At 44.4% G+C, this 18,991-nt stretch overlaps 2 protein-coding genes across 5 annotated transcripts in view; both read left to right on the top strand.

Annotated features, from left to right (window-relative positions):
• Positions 1-11,205, top strand: part of PHACTR2 (phosphatase and actin regulator 2) — a 275,038-nt gene extending 263,833 nt beyond the window's left edge. Inside the window, exon 13 of the mRNA XM_016185904.2 lies at positions 3,811-11,205. Within this exon, the coding sequence (XP_016041390.2) occupies positions 3,811-3,826 (16 nt within the window). The 3' untranslated portion in view covers positions 3,827-11,205. The remainder of the gene's footprint in view (positions 1-3,810) is intronic.
• Positions 11,206-16,722: 5,517 nt separating this feature from the next.
• LTV1 (LTV1 ribosome biogenesis factor) overlaps positions 16,723-18,991 on the top strand; it is a 15,677-nt gene continuing 13,408 nt past the window's right edge. For all 4 annotated transcript variants that reach the window (XM_060188682.1, XM_060188684.1, XM_060188683.1 and 1 more), the window contains exons 1-2: positions 16,723-16,883; positions 17,929-18,060. In XM_060188682.1, the coding sequence (XP_060044665.1) occupies positions 16,881-16,883; positions 17,929-18,060 (135 nt within the window). In that variant the 5' untranslated portion in view covers positions 16,723-16,880. The remainder of the gene's footprint in view (positions 16,884-17,928; positions 18,061-18,991) is intronic.

Below are 18,991 nucleotides of genomic sequence, written 5' to 3' on the forward strand. Positions count from 1 at the left end.
GCAAAAAAAAAAAATATATATATATATACACATATATATATCTACATATATATGTATGTATGTATAATTTGGATAGAAGCAGAGAGAAATTGAAAGGGAAGGGAAAGTGAGAGAGAGATACGCACCTTAATTTTCAAAGCTATCCTGAAACAGCTATTTATTTAGCTCCCTTCTACAGATAGGGAAACTGAGGCCCAAAGATACCAAGTCATGTATCTGAGACTTGGAGCTGTGAGTGGAAGGAGGGAGCAAACTGTAGGCTCTACTTCTAAACCCAAACTAGACAGTGAGGCCTAGTAGAGAGTTTAGTATCTCTGAGACAACATTGTTATTACTATGTTTTCTCTCCTGCATTTTCTAGAACAGTTTGACTTCAAAGACCTTCAAGAACTGAGGAGTGATTCCATCTGATAGAGAGTACAGATTCCTACGCTCATTCCTAGGCTTATTATATAACAATATAATAGTGCATCAGGTGAGTTATCATAGGTGGATATATATTTAATTTTAATTAATTTTAAGGGCCTCCATACTCCCAGTGGGCGAGAAATGTTTAGGAGGAAGATGCCCAGAAGGCTCTGAACTCCAAATCCATCAGGACCCCTAGAGAGAAGAAAGAAAAAGGAAAGACATTCAGAAGTGCTAATAAGTACAGGTGTGACTTAGAAAGGAAGAGAAGGGGGGTCGGGCAGTGGCGCAGCGGGTTAAGCGCATGTGGCGCAAAGCGCAGGGACCGGCGTAAGGATCCCGGTTCGAGCCCCCGGCTCCCCACCTGCAGGGGAGTCGCTTCACAGGCGGTGAAGCAGGTCTGCAGGTGTCTGTCTTTCTCTCCCCTTCTCTGTCTTCCCCTCCCCTCTCCATTTCTCTCTGTCCTATTCAACAACGAATTGCGTCAACAAGGGCAATAATAATAACCACAATGAAGCTACAACAAGGGCAACAAAAGGGGGGAAAAATGGCCTCCAGGAGCGGTAGATTCATGGTGCAGGCACCGAGCCCAGCAATAACCCTGGAGGAGGAAAAAGAAAAGAAAAAAGAAGAAAAAAAAGAGAAAAAGAAAAGAAAGAGAAAAAAAGAAGAAGAAAAAAAAAAAAAGAAAGGAAGAGAAGGCAGGACCATAGGAAAAATAGTCAACTATATAAATATAGACAGATAGTTACAGAAATAATAGCCAACCCATATTTGTAACCTTGGAAAAATGATTATAGTTTCTTATGGAGGGAATAGGAACACGGAACACTTGTGGTGGAAACAGTGTGGAATTGTTCCCTTATTGTTTTGTAATTTTGTAACTCATTAATAAAGAATAAAATAAAGAAAAGTGGGGAAAATATAGATAGGTAGGTAGATAGATAGATAGATAGATAGGCAGATAGTTACAGAAATAATAGTCAACCTATATCTGTGACCTTGGGAGAACTGCTGCAGTTACCAGTGGAGGGTGGAGGGAATGGGGACACAGAAATCTGGTATTGCAAAAGGAGTGAGATTATACCCCTGTTATCTCATAATTTTTATTAAATAACTTATTAAAAAATTTTGAAGAAGTCGAAGGGCGAATGATTGGACTCTCGTTACACAGAATCGCTCCTAGAGTTACCAAGTGCCATTGTGTCTGTGCGTCAGTTATTGGTGTGCTTCACACATACGTGTTGGACTTGACTTGCCCAAGCTCCGCTCCTAGGCAGGCCCTGGGAATTCCCAGTGTGTCCAGTAAGGTCCCAGCTTGTACTTGGCGACATGTGACGTTCGAGCAAGGGAGACCAACCTTAGCGAGGAAACAAGTAAGCGGGATGCTATCCGATGGTGCCGAGTGCTAGGAAAACAAAAGTGGGTCAGGACAGGATGGCCAGGAATGAGAACTTTCGAGGAAACGGAACTTAACCCGAGGCGTGGAGAGGTGACCCACTGAGTGAGTCTGGTGCCTGGTCAAAGAGTGAGACTGACAGGGCAAAGGCAGGTTTACAGAATAAGCTGCTTTGAGGGTGAGGAGGCCGCTTAGCATCACCGTGCACGACTTGCATGTGTGAGGCTCTGTGCCCTCTCCCAGCATCACACAAGAGTGACCCTGGGTCCATGCTCCCAGAGGGATAGAGAATGGGAAAGCTGTCAGGGGAGGGGGTGGGAAATGGACATTGGGTGGTGGGAATTGTGTGGAATTTTACCCCTCCTACCCTATGGTTTTGTGAATTAATCCTTTCTTAAATAAAAAAAATAAAATTTAAAAAAATTAAAAAAAAAAAAAAGTGAGGCAGGCCGGATAACAACCTCACTGGGATAGGGTGCTTCCTGCTTTATCATGTACACAGCCCAGGTTCTAGCCTGGCCTCTACTGCAGTGAAGGCAGATTTGGTGCTATGGTGTCTCTCTCCCTCTCCCTCTCCCTCTCCCTCTCCCTCTCCCTCTCCCTCTCCCTCTCCCTCTCCCTCTCTCTCCCCCCTCCCTCTCCCTCTCCCTCTCCCTCTCCCTCTTCCCATCTCCCTCTCCCTCTCTCCCTTTCCCTCTTCCCATCTCCCCCTCCCTCTCCCTCTCCCCATCTCTCTCTCCCTCTCCCTCTTCCCATCTCCCCCTCTCCCTCTCCCCATCTCTCTCTCCCTCTCTCCCTCTCCCTCTCCCCATCTCTCTCTCCCTCTCCCTCTTCCCATCTCCCCCTCCCTCTCCCTCTCCCCATCTCTCTCTCCCTCTCTCCCCCTCCCTCTTCCTCTCCCCATCTCTCTCTCCCTCTTCCCATCTCCCTCTCCCTCTCTCTCTTCCCATCTCCCCCTCCCTCTCCCTCTCCCCATCTCTCTCTCCCTCTCTCCCCCTCCCTCTCCCTCTCCCCATCTCTCTCTCCCTCTCTCCCCCTCCCTCTCCCTCTTCCCATCTCCCTCTCCCTCTCCCTCTTCCCATCTCCCTCTCCCTCTCCCTCTCTCCCTCTCCCTTTCCCTCTTCCCATCTCCCCTTCCCTCTCCCTCTCCCCATCTCTCTCTCCCTCTCTCCCCCTCCCTCTCCCTCTTCCCATCTCCCCTTCCCTCTCCATCTCCCCCTCCCCCTCCCCCTCCCTCTCCCTCTCCCTCTCCCTCTCTCTCTCTCTCTCTCTCTCTCCCTCCCCCTTATCTGTCTTTGATTTTTTTTTTCTATCTGAAAAAGTCATTCTGGAGTGGTGAATCCCTGGAAGTGATCCCCTCCCACCAAAAAAAAAAAAAAAGAAAAAGAACATAGGGGAGTCGGGCGGTGGCACAGTGGGTTAAGCACACATGGCGCAGGGACCGGCATAAGAATTCGGGTTCGAGCCCCCGGCTCCCCACCTGCAGGGGAGTCGCTTCACAGGCGGTGAAGCAGGTCTGCAGGTGTCTGTCTTTCTCTCCCTCTCTCTGTCTTCCCCTCCTCTCTCCATTTCTCTCTGTCCTGTCCAACAATGACGACATCAACAATAATAACTAAAACAGTAAAAAAAAAAAAAAAAAGAGCAACAAGAAGGAAATAAATAAATAAATATAAAAACAAAAGAACAGAGAGATTGTGCCTCAGGATCTGCTTGCAAGATGACCCAGGTTCAATCCCACCCTTCTAATCAGGCTGAGATAGCCAGAATTTCTATACAGCGGACGAGTCTGCTTTCCACCGTGACATTCATAATGGGCTTCTGTTAGGATCCTAATTTTTAATTCAGTTGTGGGCATACCTGCAGCCGCCTTTAGTCTAAGCAGGATGGTACCTGACTCAGTTCACTGAATTATTAGCAAGTGTGTTCACTTCAGTGTGTTCACTGAATTATTAGCAAGTGTGTTCTTATGCCACTGTTTTAAGGATTTCTGTTTCTTCTTTCAGGTTTCATCGTCCATAAGGACGTACAAGACCCTTTGGAAACAGAGACAGGTCCTCTGGAGAGGGTAGCATCGCTGCCTGTGAACCTGACATCACACTGCAGTTTCAGTGTGCAATTACATTGAACTTTGGTGAAGAGAGCATGGCGACAGTGCTCCCCACTTGTAAAGTCCGGCTGGAGCCCCAAACAAAGGGAGCAAAGGCTGTCGTGATCCTGGTCCTTCAGATTGTTTACTGATGGTAAGGGACAGACTTGGTCACACCGGTCACTCTTCACCAGAGAAGACAAGCAGGAGACAATCACTCGCTCCCTTTCACCGGAAAGCCAAAGTTTAGAATTCGGGTGAAAGAAAATGGGGCATAAAATTGCCAGGTTATGGAAAGGGGTGGGGCTGAAAAAATCAAATAGAAATAAATATTTCATTATGTTAATGAAAAGAAGCAAAAATTGAAACATATATGTATTTTTTTAAGTGGTATTTGGAGGTAGAGATGGAAGGATCTTATTAGCCAATGCGGATTCCTTAAAGGACTGATCCTAGAAGAATATTCTTGCATTATGTTAAAATGGTCTAGAACCATTATTTGATGTTGTGCCAGTGATTCCAGTTGCCAGAAACAAGTCTGAGTGCTTTCATGTATCTTTTTTCTTAAATGCAAGAGGCTCCTGCTGATTCTTGGCAAGCATGCTTTGCGGATCGTAGCTATACACGTCTGACACTGTGACTTACTTTTAGTGTACCGACAGACCGGCATAAGGTCGGCTAGCATAAGAGCCTTTACATGTGTGGCAAGCCTTAGAAAGAAATCTTTTGGTCTTTTCATCTTCATTTATGAAGTCAAGGGCAAACGTACTTGATGTCAAGAGGCTACTATGGACAATCGTAACTCCTTTTTAAAAACCTGCATCCAGCGTCAGAGCTGAGGAGAACGCAAGCAGGTTAGCAGCCGTTATTTCTGAGTAGGAAAATTTCAAAGACTGCTTCTTCTCAGGAATGCATTAAGTTGGTGTGCTGCTCTTAAAAGAAATAAGAAAGCACATGCTTCAAAATAAGTACTCAAAGGCTTTAAAATGCCAGAACATTTCAAGCTACGTTGCCTGTGACGAAAATCTCATTTTGCATTTTGAGAAGCTCTACGGGCCGCATCCGTAAGTTTGGTATTGACCTTCAATGCAAAAGAATCGGTGGAGTTCAAGTCACCGAGGGGTGGGTGCCCTTGGAGCCTACAGTCAGTCTTGTTTACATTGAGAAATCCACTGTTGTCATCTTGCATATTTCAGACATAGGGCATAGCATCTTTCCCTCCTACATGCACAGTGAACCATGTGTGAACAGTTCCTGAGCCTCCAATTATTTGTTCAGGATGGTTTTGTACCTTTGTTAGGAAAAACTCACGAAATGTATCCATTAGAAGGAGACCTAATACACTTTTCTTTATTCTTAGAACTTGGACTAGAATTTTCTAAATGATTCTGATTCATAAGATGGGAAGCTGTAACTTGGAGGACTTTGTTTGTTTATTTTGCCACCAGGGTTATTACTGGCACTACTCCACTGTTGCCGATGGCCTTTTTTTTTTTTTTCCTTAATGTAAAGGGTGAGAAGCAGAGAGGAGAGACGTGGTGTCCCAAGGCTCAAAGCCAGGTTCTTCTGTGTGGTGGAGTGTGTTCTCATCTAGGGTAGCCGCCAGCTAGCCCCTTGGAGGACTGTAATTTTTTCCTTGACCAGAGCACTGCTCAGTTCTAGCATCTGAGAATAAACCTAGGACCTCTGAGCCTCAGGCATGAAAGTGGGCTATCTCCCCAGTCTGTACAAACATTTTTTCATATGAGACAATAAGCAAACATTTAATATTATGGATGAATGTGGATCTTGCCATTTTTACATTTTATAGAAACCCTTGAATTGAATCATTTTATTTGGAAATAAAAAGTTACCCCCAGCTGACTTATTCTAAGACTCCAGGGTCATTGAATAACTTAAGAAAAGCAGTCAGAATTTATTCAGCCCTCACTGCACAGAGCAGAATACACCATTAAGAAAGCTGAGCTGCCGTCCTGCACTGGAGTAAGATGACTTCTTTCCACATGCCAAGTGTCTTTCTGAATATTAGTCCATTCTATAATGTTTAAATCCTTTATCCTATTTTTTTTTGCTGAAGTCATTTTTTTGTCTTTATATTACTATATTATCATTTTGGCTTCTTGTGAAAACATACAATGGAACGGAATATTTAATTTTCTACATCTGTATTTGAACATGTTTTGGCTTCTGTTCATAAGATCTCTATAAAAGCGATACAAGAAATGATCACCATCCTCTCATTCAAGACACGAGTCATAGAAAGTTTCAGTTTGGCTGGTAAAAGGAGCGTTTTCCCCATGAGCGGTGCATGAGGTGTGGTCTTTATTCCTTACAGCGGCATACACCCGATGCAGAAATATGAAATCGTACCTCCACATATTATTTTCCTTGTATTGATATGTCATTTCTTTTAATGTGTAAAAAACCTACTGACATATTTCTTCCCCATACTGATCATCATGCTTAAGAGACTTTAGTTGAGAGAACCATGGAAATCACAAGAAAAAAAAAAAAAAACCACTAATGGTCTAATATTCACGTATTAGAACCACCAATTGTTTCTAATTCCTAAAGTCAAAAGCTTTGGAAAGGATGGAAAAACTTAATAGCTAACCAGTACTTTGCAGAATATATATCATTTCCAGTTGCTAATTTTAAAAGTCAGAAACACTACCTACCCATTCCAGCAGCCCTCTCAGAGGACTCTTGGCTGAAAGGCATCAAAGGAATCAGAGATGTGGACCACCCAACATTAACTCAGCCTCTGCCCAGTGCCAGGAGTTAGCGGTCCAACCAATAAGCTGTGGTTCTACAAAAGAAAATAAATGTGTGTGTGAATTGGGCTGTTGTCACACAACTCTGGGTCTTTTCCTGCTTCAAATGTAACAGTATATTGACATAGTGGATATGAGGAGGTTTCACTGCCCTCCCTTAGATGTGATTAAGGAAGAAAACAAGCCCATTTCCAGGAAAATCCTAGGCAAAAAAGAACTAGACAGACTGTAAAGTAAAATCCAAAGTAGCCATAACCCTCTCATTTTTTTTTTCTGCTTGTGGAGAAAATTTCAAGGTCATAGGAAGATGCCATAAGCTTTTTACTGGTCACTAGCAGTCAATCTGACCAAAAAATAGCTCTCCGATGATTGATATTAATTTCAGGTATCTCTGCACGGTCATTTCCAAGGCATGTGAGAATTTTTATGGTGTTTTTTTTTTTATAATCACTGTAGTTTCTCTTTATGTTCATTTCTTAAATTATTTAAGTGAAATCTGTATACTCAGAGAACTATTTTGTGTATTAGAATAAGTGCTTTTTAAGAAGTGGACAATGCAAAGCTCTGATTTATCCAGAAAAACAGATTTTCTGCTTTTTAGAGACTTTATTCGCCAGAACAATTAGAGTCATGTATCTTCTTCTAATACTGGTAGTCATAGTCGGTTAGTAAAAAGTTCTGAAATGTAGATCAGATCTGTTAAGGGGGCATAGGATTTGAATACACTCCTTGTAAATTGTTAAATATTAAAAATGAAAAAGAAGTCCATAAAATTTAGAAACTAAATTATACACTCTGAAATTAATTCAGTGCTCCATGGGCACTGAAACAATATACAGCAGCTTACACTTCAGAGAAGGGAGGACATACTTCAACACTACGGGTCTTGTTGAGTATCACATAGTTTGACACGGACTTTGTGTTAGACTCAATAGAATCAGAGATAGAACTTTCCAAAATCATACTATATTCATAGTAGAAAAAAAATAGTCTTGTCTACCGTCGAGTGGTCTGTTCACGTTGAAATGCTGAAAGTCATCTTCTTTTCTTGCTCAAAACTCTCTTATTTGCCCTAATTTTTAAATCTCCATGACAGCAGGTGAGATTTCACCAAACTATTACCAAATGTGCAACTTCAGCCATTGACTAGCTTAAGTATTCGTAAATATTACTGGGTCTAACCATTCTGGTAAAAGTCTATCTTCTGAGATGAGAATTTCTTCACATCATTAGAGTATGTTGTAAGTCCTAAGGAACCACTGAGACGCATTGAGTATAAACTCCTCTTGACCTCTTCAAACAGTGGCTCACCCACTATTATTTGCTCCCCACTTCTCCGTAGGATATGTCACATTATTTTACTTGGCAAAGCAAAAGCGAGTACAGAGTTGAAATATGTCTTAGGCGAATACATGACGGCACATGTGATCATCAGGCTAGTAGGACCTTCATTCTGAGAAAAATCACAGCTCCAAAGACAAAGTTCAAAGAACAGTCTGAGGTCTACTATAGTCTGACAGTGACCAAAGATAAAATAGTCCCAAACCTTTCTCCTTTTCAATTTCAATTACTTTTTGTTGTTGTTGTCGTTGTTTGTTTTTTGCCTCCAGGGTTATCACTGGGGCTCAGTGTCTGCACTACGAATCCACTGCTCCTGGAGGCCATTTTTCCTATTTTGTTGCCCTTGTTGTTGTTACTGTTACCATTACTGTTGTTGCTGGAGAGGACAGAAAGAAATCGAGAGAGGAGGAGAAGATAGGGAGAGAAAGATAGGCACCTACAGACCTGTTTCACTGCTTGTGAAGTGACACACACACACACACACACACACACACACACACACACACTTGCAGGTTGGGATGCCCGGGGCTCAAACCGGGATCCTCACTCTGGTCCTTGCGTTTCACGCCATGTGTGCTTAACCCACTGCACCACCTCCCAGCCCCCTCCAATTACTTTTGTGATCATTAAGCTTCAGCTCTTAATGGAAATGTGAACCACCATCAGCATGAATACAAAACAGTGGAAGCATACTTTAGCTTTTCCAAAAACAAGGCCATCCAAATATAAAAGCCCCATTGCGTACTGTGTTAAATTTCTAGAAAAAAAAGAGAGAGAGAGAGAGAGAGAGAGAGAACCCTACAACAGCTATTCCCTCCAAAAACCAAATCCCATAAACTGGGGTCATTTTTAACTATGCTAGGATGTACTGAACATATTTTTAAAATGACATTAGCTAGTCGCCTTCCCAACACAGTTCTGCCTGTGTTGCTCAGTGAGGCTGCTATTGGCATTTGGAGCGAGCTGGGAAATGCTTTGTTGTACAGAAGTGCCCCCCTGCCCCCCCCATTGCATGTTTGATATCTGAGCCTTCACCAACGACCAGTAGCATCACCAGGCATTGCAAAAAATCAGAAGAAAACCAGGGCCGAGAGGTGGTACACCTGGTTAAGCGCACATAGTACTATGTGTTAAGGACCCTGGTTCGAGCCCCCGCCACTACCTGCAACAGGGACGCTTCATGAGTGGTGAAGCAGGTCTGCAGGTGTCTGTCTTTCTCCCTCTCCCCTCTCAATCCCTCTCTGTTATATCAAATGAAAAAGAAAAAGAAAAAAAAGACTTCCAGGAGCAGTGGATGTGTAGTGCTGGCAGGAGCCCCAGTGAGTGGAGGCAAAAAAGAACAGAAAAAACCCTTCTCATGCCCAGTGTCCACCCGATAAGATAGTACCACCTCTCTTGAACACCAGAGTCCAATGCAATTTGAGGCAGACAAGTAAAAATGCCTCTCAGAATATCATCTTGACTTCCTTGCAAGTCTTTGGACCCTAAATAGTTTCTTCAAGGTTTCAAACTTTCTGCTTTAACTTGCTGTTTCTTCAGGAAAGCTGTTACTGGACAGTCCTAGTGGTTCCACTTCACTTAACCCCTGTGTGCTTACCTAAAGGAGAGATTTCAAAAGATACAAAATATTCCCCCCCCCTCCCATCTGTCCTTGAATTCCACTGTCGGTCATAATCCCTGTGAATGTTGTGAGGATTCCTGCACAACTCAGTACCGACACAGTAACAATCTACATTAAAAAAACCACATAAAGATGTGTGTGGACATCTCCGTTAGATTTCACACAGCAAATCAGATGCTTGCAACTCCAAAAGAATCACCTGCTTACTCTACTAAAAAGTACTTGATCCAAATGCCAGCGCTCACTCAGTCTCTCTATATAAATACAATAATGCTGTTCAACTTTCCCAAGATTTCCTGAAGACTGAATCATGAAGGGGACATGTGTTAAACTGTGGGTCTCTTGTACAAAGCCAGGTGAGCTCTGCCTGGGTGAAACATTACTGAACTATGTTAATAGGTCACCAACATACACCTATTCACTTCATTGCTGTTACCACCAAAACCGAATGATCAGTATGTCTTGATAACTGTCTGTGTCCATAGTGGCTGTTTGATAGATGACAGTCAGCTATCCGCTACAATTTTTTAGATACTAGAATTTCTAAATATCCTTTCTGAGGCAGATCTGCTCAAGAGTCAGTAAAGGTAAATATAGCGTGAACTCTTAGACAGTGCTTAAGAAATCCCGTTGAGCACTTGTTTTGTTTGAAGAGTAAATTGAAGGGCAAAAGGGAGACAGATTGTCGTTCCGCTCAGGTCCATTTAAGGTGTACTCAAATGCCAGTATTTGTGCCACTTGCCAGTTTGAGGGCATTTTCCATACTGGATGTTATAACTTGACTGTATTACGATGTTGTTTAGCAAGGCTCCAAAGACAAGTTGCCACTGCAGTGCTAACTGACATGCAGAGACTAGCTGAATGAATGTCTGATCAGATCACTTTCATCACGGAGACTAGAGGCACTGATTTTCTTGTCCATATTTCCTTCCATGGTGAGTGAATGTGTCAATGAGTTCAGAACCTCCTGCACCATTCTCACCAGGCTAGAGTCCACTAAACACTCAAGAGTTGTTTTTCCCTGTGCGATACGGATTTTTAAAAATAAAAATTCTTTTTTTGATCATTTCAAAATTTGGATACAGTGAACAGAGTGGTGTAAGTCTGGGAATCGTTGCCAGACTTGAACAATTTCTGATTTCCAGTGAATGATCTAAGTCTATTATATCTGACACAGGTATAATATCTGTGAGTGAAAATAACTGGACGTATACACCGATCATGATGACAGTTTCTCTTTTGTCGCTATTATTGGTCTTTATCTGTACTGTATTATAGGATGTGGGTGTCAGTATCTACAAGCAGACACACACATGTATATGTATTCCACTATTGTATCCTGAAAGAAAACTATGTATTATCTTTTTTTATTCTGTACTAGTATTTGTGTTATTTAAAAAAGAAATAAAAAATATGCTCTATTTAGTTGTATAGTATTCTAGGATACTTTGCTGTGCACAATTCCAAGTGCCTTAGAATATTGTTTAGCTTTCTTAAACATATATACATATATATAAATGCATATATGTATACACTTGGGAAAAGTTACCTCAATAAAATCATTGGGAAATCCCCAGCTGTATTTGCTTCCAGCTTTTGTTGATTCACACAGTGTCCAGTTCTCACAACTTCCTCCTGGAATTCTCTTGTTAACAATCTAACCAGCTTCCTCACTGGGCTGGAACTCTTCTCCAGTTACTGCGTTAAAATTCCTTGTATTTTCATCGCCACCAGGATTAGCAATAGGGGTTTGATTCCTGCACAACTAATCCACCACTCCTAGCACCAATTTTTTTCTGTTGTCGTTGCTGTTTTTTTTTTGGGGGGGGAGGGATGGGGAGAAGTTGAAAGGAATGGAAGAGGGGCCAGGTGATGGCACACCTAGTTAAGTGCACACATTACAATGTGCAAGAGCCCAGGTTCAAGTCCCTGGTCCCCACCTGCAGGGGGAAAGCCTCACGAGTGGTGAAGCAGGGTTGCACATGTCTCTCTGACCCTCTCCCTATATCCTCCTCCCCTCTCAATTCCTCTCTGTCTCTATCCAATAATAAATAAATAAATAAATAAAAATATATATTAAAAAAGAAAAAAGTGGGAGATAAAGAGGGAAAGAGAAAGACACCTGAAACACTGCTTCATTATTCCTTATTCCTGAAACTTAATCCCGGCAGGTAGGGAACAGGGGCTTGAACCCATGCCCCTGCACATGGTAAATCATATTGTCTGAAAATTTCCAGAGTTGTTTGAAATACACTCTTCAGTGGTTACATAATTGCATGGATAGTTGGTCAGAGCCTACAAATTCTTTTTTTTAATAAGAATTACATATAGATTGCGCCAAGTAATTGAAAAACCATAAATCCAAACATGTGAACATTGAAAAATGAGATTTACTTATGTTTGTGAGAGAGATGAAATCATTGCTCTGGTACATGCAGTGCTGGAGATCAAACCCAGGGACACACACACACACCCTGCACTCTATCACTTTAGCGTCTCCCTGGTCTAAAATCCGTGTCTTCTTTTCCCAGGCTTATGCAGAAACAGACATTACAAAAGAAACTGAAGAACTTAGGCAAACACGAACTACTGGATTGTCGATTCACTATTTGCTTATGACCAAAAGTCTGTGACTGAGATAAACACTCTATGCACTTTGCACTTCTGGGAAGAGTCTACGCAAACCACAGAGACATATTCAGATTCTTTTTTTTTTTTTTTTTTCTGCCTTGTCATTCTATAAGACAGAGCAATTGAGAGGGGAGGGGAAGATAGAGAAAGAGAGACACCTGCAGACCTGCTTCACTGCTTCTAAAGCATCCCTGCTACCCTGGGGAGTGGGACCTTGAACAGGGTCCTTGTGCATATCCTGCTCAGTGCTATGTGCATTTGGCTGGGGGTGCCACTGCCCGGTCCCCCAGATTCGTTTTCAATCCCTTTAAGTTTATGGATCTCCAAACTCCACAGCCTTGAAGAAGGACTGACATTATTAAATCAGATTCTAACTAACTCTCTGAATAGTTCTTGTTAGTCATTCTAGGTACAAGGAAGTTAGTACTCCTGCACTCAGGTTAATTCCTTTCAGCTGTCATAGTAACCTGTTTGAAAGTTTGCATTTTTTCTACCTCGAATGAAGTCATCTAAATGAGTTAATGAATTCATTAAAAAGATACGTATTGGGGGTCGGGCGGTGGTGCAGTGGGTTAAGCACATGTGGTACAAAGCACAGGGCCGGCGTAAGGATCCCGGTTTGAGCCCAGGTTCCCCACCTGCAGGGGAGTCGCTTCACAGGCAGTGAAGCAGGTCTACAGGTGTCTGTCTTTCTCTCCCCCTCTCTGTCTTCCCCTCCTCTCTCCATTTCTCTCTGTCCTATCCAACAATGAACAGCATCAACAATGGCAATAATAATAGCCACCACGAGGCTACAACAACAAGGGCAACAAAAAGGGGGAAAAAATGGCCTCCAGGAGCGGTGGATTCATGGTGCAGGCACCGAGCCCAGCAATAACCCTGGAGGAAAAAAAAAAACAAAAAAAGATACCCATTTTGCACTTGTCCTGTATTGGCATCTTGATGTGCTTATTCCTGAATGCAGAACTTTACAGTTTCACTTTGAACAATTACACAATGAAGTATGAAAACTGAGCTAGAGGTTAAAAGGGTGTATGAAGAGCTTTGCATTAGTTAAATCTTGAAAGTCCTAGAGGCCGGATATTGGTGCACTTGGTTGAGCACACATGTTATAATCATCAAGGACCCGAGTTTGAACCCCCTGTCTCCACCTGCAGGGGGAAAGTTTTACAAGTGGTGAAGCACGGCTGCAGGTCTCTCTCTTTTTCTCTCCCTCTCTGTCATTCACTTCCCTCGCAATTTCTGGCTGTCTCTATCCAATAAATAAGTAAAGATTTTTAAAAAATGTTTAATTGTCTCACTCGACATGACACCTTCAATTCTGACTACAATATTGCAAAGGAGATGACCTCATTTTAAACGTCACACAATACTCCATTGTGTATATGTACCACAACTTCCTTAGCTATTCAGTATCTGGTTGCTTTCAAGTTTGGGCTATTATAAGCTGTGTGGCCATGAACACTGGTGTGCGTAAGTCTTTTGAGATAGGTGTTTTAGTTTTTCCTGGGTAAATCCCTGGGAGAGGGATTGCTGGGTCATAAGGTAGGTCCACCTCAAGAATTCTGATGAATCTCCAGATTGGTTTCCATAGGGATTGAACCAACTTACATCCCCACCAGCGGTGCAGGAGAGTCCCTTTCCCCCTCACAGCCTCTCTAACAGTTGATGCTTCTGTCTTTTCTAATGTATGACATTATCACAGGTGTAAAGTGATATCTCATTGTTGCTTTTATTTGCATGTCCCTGATCAGTGCTTTGAGCATTGTTTTTTTATCTGTCTTTTGGTCCTTCAGATCTCTCTCTTTTTAATCTGAAAGAGCTGATTTTATTTTTTTAAATTTTATTAGTGATTTAGTAATGAATAATAAGGCTGTAACATAACAGGGCTATAATTTCATACAGTTCCCACCACTGGAGTTCTGCGTCCCATCCCCTCCACAGAAAGCTCTCTTATTCTTACCCTGCTGGGAGTAGGGACCAAATTTCTTTTTGGGGTGCAGAAGGTGGAAGAACTGGTATCTGTAATTGCTTCCCCACTGAATATGGACTTTGGCAGGTCGATCCATACTCCCCAGTCTGTTTCTATCTTTCCGTAGTGAGGCAGGACTCTGAAGAGGTGAGGTTCTGGGACACACTGGTAAGGTCGTCTGCCCAGAGAAGTCAAGACGGAGTCATGTTAGCATCTGCAACTTGAAAGAAGTCCCCATACCATGATGGCAATTTCTTGGCTACTCAACAAGCTCAATAATCTCTCCTGTAGCTTGAGGATCATAAAGAGGTCAGAGCATATCTCTACACAGAGTTAAAAGTCCTTCTTGGCCGGGGCTGCAGCTGAATGGAAGAGCACACACACTGCATGTCTACAGCCCTGGGTTTGATGCCCAGCACTGGTAAACAAACAAACAAAAAAAAAAGACTTTTTCTTTCTCAAGTGCTTGTGCTTCATACTATGTGCGTTTAACCCAGTGCGCCACCGCCCAGCCCCCTTCTTTCTCAAGTCCTGTTCAGAGTATGTTCTATGCATCTTTGTGTCCTACTATCTAGGACTATCCCTTATGTTTTGCATGAAGTTTAGTAGACTGTTATTGATTTAGTAAATCGGTTGCCTAAGTCCTTGCAACATACAAAAAAAAAAGTATTCTTTTTCACTGGATATTTTACATGACATCCTATATCCTAAACGGAGGCTTAAATGAATAGAGACAATATCAACAACAAGGAACAAAGACTTGTATAGTTCCCAAAGGAAATGGTTTCTCAAGCCCAACCATGCATATAATACTGGTAAAAGGCCCCCATACTAGGACCTTGCCCTTAACTTGGATCAACAACTGTAGAGAATGTTCCATCCTCTGAAGGGAAGATGGACAACATACTCTATGCTACACCTCAGGAAGATGGGTCAATATTGAGGCAGCTTGGGACGTTCCTACTCATGACCACAGAATGTGAGCTCAGATCTACAGGGATGCAGAGGTCACATAGGCTCCTAAGCTGAATATGGGCCCCAGATCACATCAAATCTATGGGGTTTACAGTCAACAATATTTATACCCCTTTCCCATATTAGGGAGCTACTCTCTTCCCTGATCCAGCTTTCTGGTCCTTTTTCCAGCCATGACATCATCTCCCCAGACAATAACTTGGATCCACCTACATATCAGATTTCAGGCTCAGGCAAAAAAAAAAAAAAAAAAAAAAGAAAGAAAGAAAGAAAGAAAAAGAAAAAAGCACTAGTATAGCTATAGGCCCTTTGGAATATAACTAAAATATGCTACTAGCTATCTACAAAATGGGGGACCCCCCAACACTTCATCTGCACTATTCCAGCCTTTAGGTCCATGATTGTTCAACAATTTGTTTGGCTTTGTATGTTAACTCTCTTTTCAGTCACCAGGTTCCAGATGCCAGCGTGATGCCAACCAGACTTCCCTGGACAGACAACCCCACCAGTGTGTCCTGGAGCTCCGCTTCCCCAGAGCCCTGCCCCACTAGGGAAAGAGAGAGGCAGACTGGGGGTATGGATCCACCTGCCAACACCCATGTTCATCGGGGAAGCAATGACAGAAGCCAGACCTTCCACCTTCTGCATCCCACGATGACCCTGGGTCCATACTCCCAGAGGGATAAAGAATAGGAAAGCTGTCAGGGGAAGGGAGGGGATAAGGAGTTCTGGTGGTGGGAACTGTGTGGAGTCGTACCCCTCTTATCCTATGGTCTTGTCAGTGTTTCCTTTTTATAAATACATTTTTAAAAAAAAAAATACTGGTAAAAGGCGGCCTGGAACTGTACTGATTTTCTAACATTCTCAAGATCCATAACTGACTCTTCAGTATTCGTATGGAAGCTCAGACTAAACGCTTAGGTCAAACCAAGCATCTACCAAGTCAGGACCAGACTCTGAAGTGCCTAGCTGCGAAGCCTGCTCTCCCTTGCCCCTCCTCTTTCTTAATGTTTGAATTTTTCACTAGTGATTTAAGACTGGTTTACAAGATGGTAAGATAACAGGGACAATGCCACGCAGTTCCCACCACCAGAGTTGCGTGTCCCCTCCCCTCCATTGGCAGCTTCCCTGTTCTTGATCCCTCTGGGAGTCTGGACCACAATGCTTTATGGGCTTACAGGCTGAGAATACAACCGCCAGCGGAGACCATGGTGTTTCCATCTCTGTCTCCGCAGAAGTCACTTTAAATCCAACTGGTCCTTGTCCCACCTTCCCGCCCCACCACCAGGTGTGCGCTCCAGGTTTCCCGAGCCTGAGACAGGTGGGTGGCGGGAAGCCACGCCCACTGGGAGGGCGGGAGGGAGGCCACGCCCACTGGGAGGGCGGAGCCCTCATCCCTCTCGTAGATTCTCGCGGGTCTTTGCCAAGGAGCGAGCGCGGCGCGTCACTTCCGGCCCCGACCCATCGGACCTTCGGCGATTGGTCAATTTCCGAGACTTCCGGTCTGACTTCCGGTTTGGGGCTCCGCACGTGTGTTTAGGCCGGAAAAGTTGGTCTGCGGAGCTGTTTTCCGTGCGGCCTCCCCCTCCCTCCCCCCCCGGGAGTCGAGTCCCGGGAGCTGAGGACGAGCAGCCGCCGCTTTTGCTTGGCCGTGAGCCCCGCGCGGCTGCGACATGGTGGGTCGGCTCGGTGTGCGCGGCGGTGCGGCCGGCGGCCGGCGGGCTGGGAGGGTCGGACCTCCGGGGGGCAGGGGAGGAGGTTTGCGGCGCCGGGCGGGGGCCGGGGGCCGGGGGTCGGGGCCGCGGGGAGAGACGTCCTCTGTGCCCCGGCGGGCCGCCTGCCTGGACACGGCAGCGTGCTTGATGAAGAGAACAAGGGCAGAGACCAGACCGGCACCTGGTGCTTCCAGCTGTCCTTCCTTCTGGTTCCACCTTCCAGGCTCCCCAGCACCTCGGCCGAGGGCGCACTTTGAAGATATCCGCAGACCCCTTGGGCGTCTGTGTTGTTGGCTTTTTAACACATTTGACACACGTTAGGTAAGGACAGCAGCCGACAGGGCAAAGGGGGGTTGGCGCGTAGGGTCAGAGAGACACCGGCAGCCCTCCATCAGCGCCGGTGCGGCTTCCCCCCCTGCAGGTGGGGACCAGGGCCTTGAACCTGGGTCCTTGTGCCCCCGTGACGTGCGCGCGCGGCCAGGCGCGCCCTCGCTGGTCCTCCCCACGTTCTTGTTTAGCCGGAGTCAGTTTCTTGATAGATTTATTTAGACTTAGAATAGGAGCTTTGACTTTACAATTGGCGGTTTCTGGATGCCCGTAACAAAGGGGAGTCCAGATAATGCCAACGCCTATTCGTGCTAAAAGGCAAGGCTACATTTTCTGGGGGGGGCCCTCACCTGGTTGAGCGCACACATGGCAGCGCACAGGGACCCAGGTTCCAGCCCCGGGTCCCCATCTGCAGGGGGAAAACTTAACCAGTGGCGAAGCAGGGCTGCAGGTGTCTCTCTGTCTCCCCCTCCCCTTTCAATGAACTTTCTCTCTCCAATAATCAGTAAATGTAAAAATATTTTTTTTAAAAAAAAATGCACTTTGCGGAACTTAGTTGATGTTAACCTGCCCTAGGAATGTAGTTCTTAGAAACCTGTTGACCCTTCATATAACTTACCGATGCGTATTTGCTGTTGTGTTTATTTTAAAAACTTGTTCTGATTCTGTTCCTTTGAAGCCTCACCGGAAGAAAAAGCCCTTTATTGAGAAGAAGAAAGCCGTGTCATTTCACCTGGTCCACCGGAGCCAGCGAGACCCCTTGGCAGCAGATGACACCGCACCCCAGAGAGTTCTGTTGCCCAGGCAGAAAGTAGGTTCTGTTCTTGGTTTACTTTCGTGACCTCTGAGCTTCGCGTGCTTCTTCTGTGTGTGTGTGTGTGAGGGAGAGAGAGAGAGACTTCACCACTCGAGGCCGCTTTTTTCACTCTTGATAAAGGAAGAGCTACCACAGCACCAGAGCGGCCCCAGCGGTCACTGCCGTCCTCCCAGGGCTCAACATGGGGGCTGACTTTTTTTTTTTTTTTTTTCCCAAGTTCATGTGCTTGAATTTATATTCTATGTAGGACTGAAATCTTCTGGTCCTTCACTTTCTTTCTTAACTTCACTAAACATAATCACCTCCAGCTCTAGCCGTTTTCTCCCATAGGACACAGTGTTTCTTTTTTTTCTTTTTAAATATTTATTTATTCCCTTTTGTTGCCCTTGTTGTTGTGCTTGTTGTAGTTACTATTGTTGTTATTGATGTCATTGTTGTTGGACAGGACAGAGAGAAATGGAGAGAGGAGGGGAAGACAGAGAGGGGGAGAGAAAGACAGACACCTGCAGACCTGCTTCACCGCCTGTGAAGCGACTCCCCTGCAGGTGGAGAGCCGGGGGCTCGAACCGGGATCCTTCTGCTGGTCCTTGCGCTTTGCGCCACCTGCGCTTAACCCGCTGCGCCACCCCTGACGCCCAGGACACGGTGTTTCATTTTGTACTTTCTGAGCAGTACTCCATGGAGTACATGTCCTGTAACTTCTTTATCCGGCCATCTGCCAGTGCGCATTTATGTACAGATTGCTGCTGTGGGTTGACTTTTGTATATCATGCAGCTGTAAGCATGGGGGTGCATGTGTCCCTTCGAATTAAGAGTCCTCATGTCTTTTGGATTAATGCCTGGGAGTAGTGTTGCTGGATCTTAAGATGTTTGCACTATTTAAGGATTCTCCAGAATGACTGTTCCAGTTTTATGCACGTGGATT

Source organism: Erinaceus europaeus, chromosome 4 (assembly GCF_950295315.1).
Source record: "Erinaceus europaeus chromosome 4, mEriEur2.1, whole genome shotgun sequence".
Lineage (NCBI taxonomy): Eukaryota > Metazoa > Chordata > Mammalia > Eulipotyphla > Erinaceidae > Erinaceus > Erinaceus europaeus.